This window comes from Grampus griseus (assembly GCF_964374135.1).
Source record: "Grampus griseus genome assembly, chromosome: 1".
Classification (NCBI taxonomy): domain Eukaryota; kingdom Metazoa; phylum Chordata; class Mammalia; order Artiodactyla; family Delphinidae; genus Grampus; species Grampus griseus.
The window spans coordinates 181,030,331-181,045,201 of record NC_139017.1 but is presented as its reverse complement, the minus strand read 5'-3'; the positions used below and the strand labels follow the sequence as shown (position 1 = coordinate 181,045,201).

Below are 14,871 nucleotides of genomic sequence, written 5' to 3'. Positions count from 1 at the left end.
AACACCATACACAAAAATAAGCTCAAAATGGATTAAAGACCTAAATGTAAGGCCAGAAACTATCAAACTCTTAGAGGAAAACATAGGCAGAACACTCTATGACATAAATCACAGAAAGATCCTTTTTGACCCACCTCCTAGAGAAATGGAAATAAAAACAAAAATAAACAAATGGGACCTAATGAAACTTCAAAGCTTTCGCATAGCAAAGGAAACCATAAACAAGACCAAAAGAAATCCCTCATAATGGGAGAAAATATTTGCAAATGAAGCAACTGACAAAGGATTAATCTCCAAAATTTTCAAGCAGCTCATGCAGCTCAATAACAAAAAAACAAACAGCCCAATCCCCAAATGGGCAGAAGACATAAATAGACATTTCTCCAAAGAAGATATACAGACTGCCAACAAACACATGAAAGAATGCTCAACATCATTAATCATTAGAGAAATGCAAATCAAAACTACAATGAGATATCATCTCACACCAGTCAGAATGGCCATCATCAAAAAATCTATAAACAATAAATGCTGGAGAGGGTGTGGAGAAAAGGGAACACTGTTGTACTGCTGGTGGGAATGTGAATTGGTACAACCACTATGGAGAACAGTATGGAGGTTCCTTAAAAAACTACAAATAGAACTACCATATGACCCAGCAATCCCACACTTGGGCATATACCCTGAGAAAACCATAATTCAAAAAGAGTCATGTACCAAAATGTTCATTGCAGCTCTATTTACAGTAGCCCGGAGATGGAAGCAACCTAAATGTCCATCATCGGATGAATGGATAAAGAAGATGTGGCACATATATACAATGGAATATTACTCAGCCATAAAAAGAAATGAAATTTAGTTATTTGTAGTGAGGTGGATGTACCTAGAGTCTGTCATACAGAGTGAAGTAAGTCAGAAAGCAAGACAAATACCGAATGCTAACACATATATATGGAATCTAAGGGAAAAAAATGTCATGAAGAACCTAGGGGTAAGACAGGAATAAAGACACAGACCTACTAGAGAATGGACTTGAGGATATGGGGAGAGGGAAGGGTAAGCTGTGACAAAGTGAGAGAGGGGCATGGACATATATACACTACCAAGCGTAAAATAGATAGCTAGTGGGAAGCAGCCGCATAGCACAGGGAGATCAGCTCGGTGCTTTGTGACCACCTAGTGGGGTGGGATAGGGAGGGTGGGAGGGAGGGAGACGCAAGAGGGAAGAGATATGGGAACATATGTATAACTGATTCACTTTGTTATAAAGCAGAAACTAACACACCATTGTAAAGCAATTATACTCCAATAAAGATGTTAAAAAAAAAAAGAGCATGCAAATGATTCAGTGGAGGATTCCTTTTATTTACCCCTAAACTAATTTAAAAAACAACAAAGAATAGAGATACCCATTTGGAGAGTCCCACGAAAAGCAAACCAAGCATGCTGTGCATCTACGTAAGGAAATAAACGGTCACAGGATTTTGACCGAGAGCATGACGGGGAAAGACAGTGAACCTTGCCAACCTGGACTTCAGCCTGCATCTCCTTTAGTGTTGCCGACTGCCCTTGTAAAGCTTTAATTTCTTCTTTCTTGCGTTTTTCTGCTTCTTCTGTAGCTGCTCTTTTCTGTGCCTGGTATGAAATGATTTTCCGTTAGAACTGATTTTTAGGGTAGCGCTGGAAATTGAGTGATAAGTTATAGCATATAAATTATGTTTCTTATGTATTGTGATCGTCACTAAGACTAACACTATAGCTAGAATTAAAAGAAAATCCACCAGATTCATCTAATAAATGTTTACTGGTTGTTTTTTTTTTCTGGAATTAAAAAATTTTTTTAAAATTTTATATCGGGGTATAGTTCATTAACAGTGTTGTGTTAAATGTTTCCTGTTGATAAACACTGCAGGTGTCCTCCCGGCCATCATCATCCCTACACAGACAAGGTGGAAGAGCCAGGACGTGGGCTCAGGCACCAGTGTCCTCCGTGTGCTGTGTTTCCTGTCCCCATAGTCCCGTGAACGATGCGTCAGTTTACTCACGTACCAAGTCACTTCTTACACCCGGGACCAGGTCATAACTTCACGGAAGTTAACTTACCCTAATTTCAGCATCTGTAGGTCTGCCGTCTATTGTAGCAAATCCCTCAAAAAGTGTCTTATAGAGGACGCTCCTGCGGGTGGCACTCTCCTCGGGAGGGAGGCACTCGAGGACCAGAGCCCGGTGCTGCGCGTACAGGTCCAGGATCATCCCCACCGCCGAATCCCGCACCTTGTGCTCCCTGTGCTCCAGGGCCCGCACTGCGAACTAAGAATAGGGTCGGGACGTGCTCTTGTTACTGGGTCTCAAAATAGCCACGTTTATTTCTTCTGGCATAAAAGAAACATAGGGACATCGTGGACATTTGAAAAACATGGATGACAATGCCCATAGAATTCCAGCTATTAAGATACAGAGTTTTCCTCACTTCCTTTACTTTACATGTGCAGCTGAACCTATGTTGTATTTACAATTACTAGTGTTTTCCTTTTTCCTACTTCAGGTATTAAATAGCATTTTTAAAGTTACATCCCCCCAGAAACTTCATATTAAGTATTAGAAAATATTTCAATCATAAAGAAGAAATATAATAAACTTCATGCATCCACCATCTAGATTAACCAACGTCTATCATTTTTGCCAGGTTTGCTTCAACTCTTTCTAAGAAACAGAACCCTAGGACTACGGTGCAAGTCCCCTTGAAGTCTCCCTGGCCCCCTGTCCCCTCCCCCCACCCCCCGTCAGAGGCATCAGTGTCCTGAAGCGGGCACGCGCCCCCCAGACGTCTTCATTTGCTGCACAGTGTACGTGCCGTGTGCGTGTGTGTGTGTACACGTAGGATTTTTGTTTGACATTATAAATGATTCACTGTGCTTATCATTCTGACACTTTACTTCTTCTTATTCAATGTTCCTTTTTCAAGATCTGTGCATGACCTTGAAGTAGGCGAACGACCCACCCCATCCATTTTAAGCTCTTTAGTGTCATCCGAACACATCACAATATCCGACGTTCCCACGTATAGTAAACCCACGTCCCCTCCTGGTCCTTTGGGCGCTGGCCCCTCACTGGCTGGGCTTCCTCACTTCCTCTGTCTCCGCCTGCCACACACTCAGGTTTTACCCCAGACCTTGTCCTTCCCAACCCCTGCACCAGCTCGAGAAGTTCTGACCGTGAGGCACCCCCGGGGATGATCACCTCCTGCCTCTCCAGCTCACCTGTCTGCACTCCCTCCCGTCTGCCACCTCCCGCGAGTCTTTCCCACCCCGCGTGTCCATCACCAAGTCACCTCCGGCATCCTTGCAGGCCCTCAAATCTGGGGCCGCTCCTCCTCTGTGTTCCCAGGTGAAGCAGAAGGTGCTGCGGGCTCAGGAATTGTGCCAGCTGGTTTCAGGCTGGACTTTGGGCCATGGCGATCCTGGGGCCCTTGGCATCACGCAGTAACCTGACCCGTGACGTTTCCTGGTTGGTTTCCCTGCTCAGAGGTCAAGGGCAGCATCTCATACTCCCTGCTCGCCGCTCAAACCTCCCCATCCACTCTCGGCTTTGAGCTGACGCCCTCCTGTTGAGAGGCTGGCTGGCCGCTGCCCGGCTCTGAGCCGAGCCGTCCGAGCGAGCACTGCGGCCCCGTTCCGTCGGCTGCCTGGGGGCTTTGTTTCTTCAATTAGAGCCTCACCCCCACCTCCAACTTTCACTCATTTCTCCTCCTTTTTAAACTCTCCGTCTCGATCAAGCCCACCGCATGTAGACGGACCCGCATAGGGTGACGTGCTCACCAACCCGGTTTCCCCACTTCCTTGGGGCACAGTTGTACACGCCTCCCGGGCCCTGCCGTGAGGATGGGGCCACCTCAGTGGATGGACATGTCTGAGAGTGGCTCGGCCTGTGGACACCTGCACTCACAACCTCTAGTCACCCTCCTCCATTCAGTGACCTTGGAGGTCATGTGTGAAGCCGCGGCATCACACTGGGAGGAGACGGAGCTCCCGAGTGCCCACAGATGGCACCGGCCACAAGGGACGGCAGTGAGCCTCTGCTGTGTCACTGCCCTGAAGAGTGCGCATCTGTGATGGCAGCACAGCTTACTGGACCAAAGCTCACACTGGGATCCTGACGTGGGTGTGGCCCTAACAAGGATGTAAGCATGTGGGGCCGGCTTATGGTCTGTGCTGGGGAACAAGGAAACTGACGTGGAAGCAGGACAGACAGTGGCCACGTGACGCAGGGCAGGACAGGGGACACTGACCCATACTCAGGAGGCAGTCCAGGGGCTACAAGTGAACGGACACAATCAGTGTTCACTTCTGGGGCTCATGGGGTTGTCCAAAGCATAAAACATGCACCTCCTTCCACAGCCCTGCCACCCGCTACGATGCGGCGTCATTGCTTGCAGAGCTTGCTTCCCTGGGGACACGGCTCTGCACGGCTCACGCCCCGATGCCACGGCGCAACCGGCAGCGCGACTCCAGCGCCCTCACGTGTCAGAGGAAGCGGCGACGTTCCGAAATCGCCCCCCACCTCCGCACGCAGCCAACACCGGCCAGATGCTTGCCATGCTCCGGCCACCAGCTCGGAGCCCAGGCTGCGGCGGCCACCCTGGGGTGCTTACCCGCATCACACTGTCCACGGTGAAGCCCATGCCCTCCGTGCCCAGGTCCCGCAGCAGCCGGGCCAGCAGCGCCATCTGGCTCATGGCCAGGTGAGCCGAGGAGTTGGCTTTTAATGGCTGGACCAGGTAAGATGGGATAAGCTGGAGAGACTTCACTTCCTTAAACAAGGCCATTTCCTATAAAAACCAACATCATTTGTTAAGTTTTACTGGAAAATGCTAAGGGCAACTTAGTGCCATCCGCAAAGTAAACGCTGAAGGAAAAAACAGGAAACAAAAAATGACAGTGACAAACGGCAGTAAAGTCACTGATCTATAAGCTCATGTTTCTATCTAAGATGTAATAACAATTAAAAACAAAAACCAAAAGCATCAGAAATAAAAACCACAACCACTTGGAGATTAATGAAAGCTTTACAGCAAATGTGATCAGTAACTTAAGGTTTCTCTTCTCAGGATTTCACAACCTCAAGAAAAAGGTTTTCTAATTTCTAAAATTCTGAAAGAAATTAGTCCTGCTGCGAGAACCACCATTTCGGTATTTATTAAACGTCAGCCAAGCATGTAACCATGCACAATACTCCAGGTGAACAGACCCCTAATGGGTTTAGATGAAGGAGGGTAAGTACCTCCACACAGTCCAATGTCTCCAAGTGAGCAAGTCTTCCCATAACTAAGACTTCATCATTAATTAGCCAGACGCAGAAAAAGAAAAAAATGGTAAAATATTAAAGAAAAAGATCGAAGAAACGATAAAATATTGATAAAATATGAGACGTAATATAGGAAGACGTCTGTTTTTAGCAGGTCTGCAGGCCACACTACCCAAAACACCCTCTCATTTTGACAGTACAGTTAACTCCCTCTCTGGGCCCGTGAGTAGCTCTGAACCAAAGGAAAGAAGAAAGAGGAAGGACAGCCCCTCAGAGCAGCATGAACGGTGAACTCGCACGTGACACACAGATGCTGAGGACACGGGGATGCAGGGTTGGTTGCCCAGATGCTGGTGCAGAACGAGAACAGGTCCCAAGCAGAAGACACTCAGCACCACCACTGTCTCAGAGGTGAATGTGGCTGGAAAATAATTCGCTGCATATTCAATGCATCCTTTGAAAGATTTCCCCCAAATAGTATCACTTACTTGTTTTCTCTGAAAATTTAAGTTCATTAAACAAAACAAGATCAGTGGTTCTTCATGTTGGAGAAACTATGGCAACTTTGGGTTCCTTCCCTAGAAAGCCGTGCATCCTCACAGCACTGTGTGTGACATTCGAAGGAGCTCGCAGACTTTCTGAATCTTAATTTGAGATCTCCTAGACCAGATGGAGTCACTAATTTAAAGAGAGCAAAGCATATTCTCACACTGCTCGTCTAAGCGTGTGCCCCAAACTCTCTTTTAAACTTGTTATTGGAGTATAGCTGATTTACAATGTTGCCTTATTTTCTGCTGTACAGGAAAGTGTATCAGTTATATATAAATACATATCCACTCATTTTTAGATTCTTTTCCCATATATGTCATTACAGAGTACTGACAAGAGTTCCCTGTGCTGTACAGTAGGTCCTTATTAGTCATCTATTTTATATATAGTAGTGTGTGTATGTCAATCCCAATCTCCCAATTTATCCCTTCCCCCCGTGCTTTCCTGTTTTCTATGTCTGTGACCCTCTGTTTTGTAAATAAGTTCATTTGTACCCTCTTAAAAAAAATTCCACATATAAGCAATATCATATGATATTTGTCTTTCTGTGTCTGACTTACTTCACTTAGTATGATAATTTCTAGGCCCATCCATGTTGCTGCAAATGGCATTATTTTGTTCTTTTTTATGGCTGAGTAATACTCCATTGTATATATGTACCGCATCTTCTTTATCCATTCCTCTGTTGATGGACATTTAGGTTGCTTCCATGTCCTGGCTATTGTAAATGGTGCTGCAATGAACATTGGGGTGCATGTACTGTTTTGAAATATGGTTTTTTCAGGGTATATGCCCAGTAGTGGGATTGCTGGGTCGTGTGGTAGTTCTATTTTTAGTTCTTTAAGGATCCTCCATACTGTTCTCCATAGTGGCTGTACCAATTTACATTCCCACCAACAGTGCAAGAGGGTTCCCTTTTCTCCACACCCTCTCCAGCATTTATCATTTGTAGACTTTTTAATGACAGCCATTCTGACTGGTGTAAGGTGATACCTCATTGTAGTTTCGATTTGCATTTCTCTAATAATTAGCTATGTTGAGCAACTTTTCATGTGCTGTTTGGCCACTTGTATGTCTTCTTTGGAGAAATATCTGTTTAGATCTCTTGCCCACTGTTTGATTGGTTTTTTTTTTATATGTATATTGAGCTGCATGAGCTGTTTGTATATTTTGGAGATTAATCCCTTGTCAGTTGCTTTGTTTGCAAATATGTACTCCCATTCTGTGGGTTGTCTTTTCCTTTTGCTTATGGTTTCCTTTGCTGTGCAAAAGCTTTTAAGTTTAATTAGGTCCCATTTGTTTATTTTTGTTTTTATTTTCATTACTCTAGGAGGTGGATTGAAAAAGATCTTGCTGTGATTTACGTCAAAGAGTGTTCTGCCTATGTTTTCCTCTGAGTTTTATAGCGTTTGGCCTTACATTTAGGTCTTTAATCCATCTTAAGTTTGTTTTTGTGTATGGCATTAGGTAGTGTTGCAATTTCATTCTTTTACATGCAGCTGTTCAGTTTCCCCAGCACCACTTACTGAAGAGACTATCTTTTCCCCATTGTATAGTCCTGCCTTCTTTGTCATAGATTAGATGACCACAGGTGAGTGGGTTTATCTCTGGACTTTCTATCCTGTCCCATTGATCTGTATTTCTGTTTTTGTGCAGTACCATACTGTTTTGATGACTGTAGCTTTGTAGTATAGCCTGAAGTCAGGCAGTCTGATTCCTCCAGCTCCATTTTCCTTTCTCAAGATTGCTTTGGCTATTCAGGATCTTTTGTGTTTCCATCCAAACTAAAAATTTTTGTTCTAATTCTGTGAGAAATGCCATTGGTAATTTGATAGGGATAGCACTGAATCTGTAGATTGCTTTGGGTAGTATAGTCATTTTGACAAAATTGATTCTTCCAATCCAAGAACATGGTATATCTACCTGTTTGTGTCTTCTTTGATTTCTTTCATCAGTGTCTTAGAGTTTTCTGCATATAGGTCGTCTACTGAGGTAGGTTTATTCCTAGGTATTTTATTCTTTTTGTTGCAAAGGTAAATTGAATTGTTTCCTGAATTGCTCTTTCTGATCTTTCATTCTTCGTGTACAGGAATGCAAGAGATTTTTGTGTATTAATTTTGTATCCTGCCATTTTCATCAATTTCATTGATGAGCTCTAATAGTTTTCTGGTAGCATCTTTAGGATTTTCTAGGTATGGTATCATGTCATCTGCAAACAGTGAGAGTTTTACTTCTTCTTTTCCAATTTGGATTCTTTTTATTTCTTTTTCTTCTCTGAATGCCATGGCTAGGACTTCCAAAATTGTGTTGAATAAAACTGGTGAGAGAGGACACCCTTGTCTTGTTCCTGATCTTAGAGGAAATGCTTTCAGTTTTTCACCATTGAGCATGATGTTTGCTATGGGTTCGTCGTATACGACCTTTATTATGTTGAGGTAGGTTCCCTCTATGCCCACTTTCTGGAGAGTTTTTATCATAAATAGGTGCTGAATTTTGTCAAAAGCTTTCTCTGCATCTACTGGGATGGTCATATGGTTTTTATTCTTCAGACTGTTAATATGGTGTATCACATTGATTGATTTGCATATGTTGAAGAAACCTTGCACCCCTAGGATAAATCCCACTTGATCATGGTGTATGATCCTCTTAATGTGTTGTTGGATTTGGTTTGCTAGCATTTTGTTGAGGATTACATCTATGTTCATCAGTGATATTGGCCTGTAATTTTCTTTTCTTTTTTTGTAGTATCTTTGTCTGGTTTTGGTATCAGGGTGACGGTGGCCTCATACAATGAGCCTGGGAGTGTTCCTTCTGCAATTCTTTGGAAGAGTTTCAGCAGGATAGGTGTTAACTCTTCTCTAAATGTTTGATAGTATTAGCTGATGAAGCCATCTCATCCTGGACTTTTGTTTTTGTTCATGCTGTACAGCATGTGGGATCTTAGTTCCCTAACCAGGGATGGAACCCGTGCCCCCTGCAGTGGAAGCACAGACTCCTAACCACTGGACCACCAGGGAATTCCCTGTTAGAAGTTTTAAAATCAGTTTCAATTTCAGTACTTGTGACTGGTCTGCTCATATTTTCTATTTCTTCCTGGTTCAGTCTTGGAAGGTTGTGCATGTCTAAGAATTTGTCCATTTCTTCTAGGTTGTCCATTTTATCGGCATATAGTAGCTTGTAGTAGTCTTTTATGATCCTTTGTACTTCTATGGTGTCTGTTGTAACTTCTCCTTTTTTATTTCTAATTTTATTGATTTGAGTCCTCTCGCTTTTTTTCTTGGAGTCTGGCTAAAGGTTTATCAATTTTGTTTATCTTCTCAAAGAACCAGCTTTTAGTTTCATTGATCTTTGCTATCTTTTTCTTTGTCTCTATTTCATTTATTTCTGCTCTGACCTTTATGATTTCTTTCCTTCTACTAACTTTGGGTTTTGACCTTCTTCCTCTAGTTGCTTCAGGTGTAAGGTTAGATTGTTTCTTTGATATTTTTCCTGTTTCCTGAGATAAGACTGTATTGCTGTAAACTTCCCTCTTAGAACTGCTTTTGCTGTGTCCCACAGGTTTTGGATTGTTGTGTTTTCGTTGTCATTTGTCTCTAGATATTTTTTGATTTCCCCAGGGATCTCTTGGTTATTCAGTAGTGTATTGTTTAGCCTCCATGTGTTTGTATTTTTTACAGTTTCTTTCCTGTAACTGATATCTAGTCTCACAGCGTTGTGGTCGGAAAAGATACTTGATACAATTTCAATTTTCTTAAATTTACCAAGGCTTGATTTGTGACCCAAAATATGGTCTATCCTGGAGAATGTTCCATGAGCACTTGAGAAGAAAGTGTATTCTGTTGTTTTTGGATGGAATGTCCTATAAATATCAATTAAGTCCACCTTGTTTAATGTGCCATTTAAAGCTTGTGTTTCCTTATTTATTTTCATTTTGGATGATCTGTCCATTGGTGAAAGTGGGGTGTTAAAGTCCACTACTATTGTGTTACTGTCGCTTTCCCCTTTTATGGCTGTTAGCGTTTGCCTTATGTATTGAGGTGCTCCTATGTTGGGTGCATAAATATTTACAACTGTTATATCTTCTTCATGGATCGATCCCTTGATCATTATGTAGTGTCCTTCCTTGTCTCTTGTAACTGTCTTTAAAGTCTATTTTGTCTGATATGAGTATTGCTACTCCAGCTTTCTTTTGATTTCCATTTGCATGGAATATCTTTTTATGTCCTCTCACTTTCAGTCTGTATGTGTCCCTAGGTCTGAAGTGGGTCTCTTGTAGACAGTGTATATATGGGTTCTGTTTTTGTATCCATGCAGCCAGTCTGTGTCTTTTGGTTGGAGCATTTAATCCATTTATATTTAAGGCAATTATCAATATGTATGTTCCTAGTGCCATCTTCTTAATTGTTTTGGGTTTGTTTTTGTAGATCTTTTTTCTTCCCTTCTGCTTTTATTCTCTTCTTTTGTGGTTTGATGACCATCTTTAGTGTTGTATTTAGGTTGCTTTTTCTTTTTTGTGTGTCTATCTATTGTAGCTTTTTGGTTTGCATTTCCCATGACGTTTTAAAAAATTATTTATTTATTTATTTATTTATTTATTTATTTATTGGCTGTGTTGGGTCTTCGTTTCTGTGCGAGGGCTTTCTCTAGTTGTGGCGAGCGGGAGCCACTCTTCATTGTGGTGCGCGGGCCTCTCACTGTCGTGGCCTCTCTTGTTGCGGAGCACAAGCTCCAGATGCGCAGGCTCAGTAGTTGTGGCTCACGGTCCTAGTTGCTCCACGGCATGTGGGATCTTCCCAGACCAGGGCTCGAACCCACGTCCCCTGCATTGGCAGGCAGATTCTCAACCACTGCGCCACCAGGGAAGCCCTCCCATGAGGTTTTATATAGCAGTCTATATATAAACAAGGTTGTTTTAAGTTGCTGGTCTCTTACTTTCCAATGCAATTCCCACTTCCTGCATTTGTGCTCTCCTTTTCTCACGATTGCTGGGTTTGATATCATATTTGTGTGTGGATGATTTGCTCCTTTTAGTGTATGTTTGCCTTTACTAGCAAGCTTTCCCATTTCTTAGTTTCCTTGTTTGTAGAAACAAGAATATTTCTACCACCCTACCCCCCCCACCCCCAACCTAGAGAAGCTCCTTTAGCATTTGTTGTAAAGCTCGTTTGGTGGTGCTGAATTCTCTTAGCGTTTGCTTGTCTGAAAAGCTTTTGATTTCTCCATCAAATCTGAATGACAGCCTTGCTGGGTAAAGTATTCTTGGTTGTACGTTTTTCCCTTTCATCACTTTAAATATATCCTGCTTTTTCCTTTTGGCCTGTGGAGTTTTTGCTGAAAAATCAGCTGATAACCTTCTGGGGATTCCTTTGTATGTTATTTGTTGCTTTTCCCTTGTTGCTTTTAATATTTTTTCTTTGTATTTAATTTTTGTTAGTTTGATTAATATGTGTCTTGGCATGTTTCTCTTGGGTTTATCCTGTATGGGACTCTCTGTGCTTCCTGGACTTGGGTGACTATTTCCTTTCCCATGTTAGGGAAGGTTTCAACTATAATCTCTTCAAATCTTTTCTCAGTCCCCTCTTTTTCTTCTGGGACCCCTATAATTTGAATGTTGGTGTGTTCAGTGTTGTCTCAGAGATCTCTGAGAGTGTCCTCAATTCTTTTCGTTCTTTTTCCTTTATTCTGCTCCTTGGCAGTTATTTCCACCATCTTATCTTCCAGCTCACTTATCCGTTCTTCTGCCTCAGTTATTCTGCTATGGATTCCTTCTAGTGTATTTCCCATTCCAGTTATTGTGTTGTTCATCACTGTTTGTTCTTTAGTTCTTCTAGGTCCTTGTTAAACATTTCTTGTATCTTCTCCATCCGTGCCTCCATTCTTTTTCTGAGATGTTGGATCATCTTTATTACCATCACTCTGAATTCTTTTTCAGGTAGACTGCCTATTTCCTCTTCATTTAGTTGTTCTTGTAGGTTTTAACCTTGCTCCTTTGTCTGCAGCACATTTCTCTGTCTTCTCTTCTTTCTAATTTACTGTATATGTGGTCTCCTTTCGCAGGCTACAGGGTGGTAGTTCCTCTTGCTCCTGGTGTCTGCCCCCTGGTGGGTGGAGCTGGGTCTTGTCCCTCTGGTGAGCAGGGTTGTGTCAAGGGGTGTGTTTTGGGGTGTCTCTGAGCTTAGTAAGACTTTAGGCAGCCTGTCTGCTAATGGGTAGGGCTGTGTTCATTTCTTGCTGGTTGTTTGGCCTGAGGTGTTCCAGCACTGGAGCCTGCAGGCTGTTGGGTGAAGCTGGGTCTCAGTGCCAAGACAGGGACCTCCAGGAGACCTCACGATGATTAATATTCCCTGGGGCTGGGAACTCCCTGGCGGTCCAGTGGCCAGGACTTGGCACTCCCACCACGGTGGCTCAGGTTCGATCCCTGGTTGGGGAACCAAGATCCCGCAAGCCGCACAGTGTGGTGTGCCCCAAACTCTTACACACTCACTTCTATCTTAGCTTCCCCCAGCGCCCAGGCTAGAGGAGGCGTGTTTGCTGAAAGAATAAAAATATTTAGATCAAGACCATTATACATCTTTTTTTTTACCCCATTTTTCTATTCTGATTTAATTCTCCATATATTTTTATTTATTTAAAAAATAGTGTACGTTGAATAAAAAAAACACTAGAAAAAGCAAACTGTACATTTTAATCATGTTTAAGGCAACATTTACCTGGTTTAGAACATGAGGAAAATATGATGGTGAATCACTAAGGATAATCTATGATGCTCTTGGGTAGACAAGATCTTGTAAGGTATTAAGAAAGTCAAGTAGTTATATGTTTATTATTTATTATCTGTAGTTATATTATTATCTGTAGATGTATTATTATCTGTAGTTATACGTTTATTATTTCTGGTTTCAAATTCTGTGGTGAAATTCATACCTGAATAAAATTGGAAGCTACAACACGCAGGCGGGCAGAAGAGTCTCCAGTTCTCGTGAGCAGAACAGGAATGGTCCTTTCCACACAGTGAGTTGTTTCAAGCTTACCCAGTTTATGTTTAGGAATATATTGTGTGATTAACATTTTCAACAATTTCAAAGATGCCTGAAAGACCTAAGCAAAAAGTGATAATAACAGATGAGCCACTCTCACTGAATTCCACCAAAAGAAAACATGAAATTTACTATTAAACACAAACGTTACGCTGAAAACTACATGCTGTCTGAAGGACTGGAAATGGCCAACTGAAAACTGCTCTGTGAGCACAGTTCCCGGCACATGGAAGGCACAGGCTCTTATCTCCCACGTGTCATAAAGTCCCCGACATCTCTCCATGAGCCAAATATCTGACATTACTGCTGAACTGCATGAGCTCCTGTATGAATGCAGACGACAATGTAATTGTGGGATGTTCATTCTTAAGGTCCTTTCAGGGTCAGGAGAAGTCGGTGCTAACTCCCAAGCTCCTCAGGTGTCATGAAGAACAAAAACATAAAGGGGCATGTATCAGTCGTGGTGGCCAGGCCTCTGTGCACATGGACCAGAGGGCACGGCCCACGGGGACAGACCTCAGACTCCTTAGTGACCACATTCCTTCCTCGAGAGCTTCATTCCTAGTGACACCACATGCTAGGTGACAACAGTACTGGGGACCAGGCTGCCTCGGGCTACCCTGACCTCCTGGGGACATCCCAGCAGCTCTCTGGCAGACACGGGGCCCCTGAGGGGTGGGCGGGGACTCACTGGGGTCACGATGTCTCGGACGGCTCTCCTGATGAGGAATACGGCCGCCCTCAGCGTGCTCTTCAGGTCTTCCTTTGGGGTTGCCGCCGGTGCATCCATCAGCTGTTTATACAGGGCGAGCAGCGCGTCCTCCCGGTGCGACCATGTTTTGGAATAGGCCCCGGCCACCTGGGAGGGCGGGACCCGGCCCCTCAGAGTGGGCACTTGGCCACATCCCCTCCCCAGCAGCCCCGGCAGCCTGCACCCTGCACCCCTGGCCTTGGTTTGTTTTAAACCAAGACACAGCTTTTCTAATAACAGGACCTCCACCCACTAGGTATGTGTATTTGGAGAAATACTCCTCCTAACGTGGAAAATTTAAGTTTATGTTAAAACATGGAACGTATTAAAAGTTCCAGCACGAGAATCTTTTGAGGCTGGTGACACACTCATGTTTTGTTTGCTCTGCTGTCCTCTTCCCTGGAGCTGGCGGTGCTCTCAGGCGGGAGCTGGTGTTGGACCCCAGCCCTGTCAACACCCCAAATCAGGCCCAGGCTGAAATGGATACTTGTCATGAAATCTGAAATTCTAGCTTACGCTTATGCTGCTTCACATAAGGAGTAACTATCAAAAGACTTTTCCATTGAACGGTGAGGACAAAGGGCAGTTGCAGCATCGGGACCAGCAAGCCTGGGAGCCCTGTGGAGCCGCCCGCCCCTGCCCGTTGTTTGCAGGCTGTTTATACGAGCTTCTGTTCTTACCAAGGCCTCTCCCAGCACGTCCACGGCGGAGCTGGCTTCGCGCAAGGCCTTCTCTGTTAGAGGCTCAGGCTCGCCCACGGTGCCCGCTCTGGGAGGCTCGCTGCTGTCCGTGTCCCTCGTCTCTGGCTCCGTGGCCACTGCCCCAGGCTGCTTGCGGGTCGCGGGAAGGGGCCGCTCATCGTAGGGCAGGGACTCGAGCTGCGGGAGGACAGGGCGGCTGCCGGGCTCGGTGCAGGATCCTCCCCACATACTGACCCCCCGTCTACACCCATGGGCTGACTGCTTGGGACTTACCTGGTCAGAATGATGGTATTTTGCTAAATATCAGTCTCGTCAAGTTAGAATAATTTATACCATAGGGTGTAATTGAAAAAAAATTAGATCAGGGGTTTTATTCCCTTCTAAACTTACTACAGACCTAATAAACAAGCAATGTAGATTCTGCCGCGATTACTATTTACAACTAGTGATTTCAGTTCAGCTGACAGTAGGTCACTACAGTAAAAGTCATTACAGTTTTTTTCTGGCAAGACCCTTGGCATTTTCTTAG

General features: G+C 43.8%; 1 protein-coding gene across 4 annotated transcripts in view; it reads right to left on the bottom strand.

The window, feature by feature from the left end:
• CEP104 (centrosomal protein 104) overlaps nucleotides 1–14,871 on the bottom strand; it is a gene marked incomplete at its 5' end in the record, with an annotated part of 54,374 nt that overhangs the window by 18,941 nt on the left and 20,562 nt on the right. For all 4 annotated transcript variants that reach the window (XM_082681052.1, XM_082681050.1, XM_082681051.1 and 1 more), the window contains 6 exons: nucleotides 1,528–1,635; nucleotides 2,104–2,310; nucleotides 4,652–4,828; nucleotides 12,778–12,951; nucleotides 13,582–13,749; nucleotides 14,322–14,519. In XM_082681052.1, the coding sequence (XP_082537178.1) occupies nucleotides 1,528–1,635; nucleotides 2,104–2,310; nucleotides 4,652–4,828; nucleotides 12,778–12,951; nucleotides 13,582–13,749; nucleotides 14,322–14,519 (1,032 nt within the window). The remainder of the gene's footprint in view (nucleotides 1–1,527; nucleotides 1,636–2,103; nucleotides 2,311–4,651; nucleotides 4,829–12,777; nucleotides 12,952–13,581; nucleotides 13,750–14,321; nucleotides 14,520–14,871) is intronic.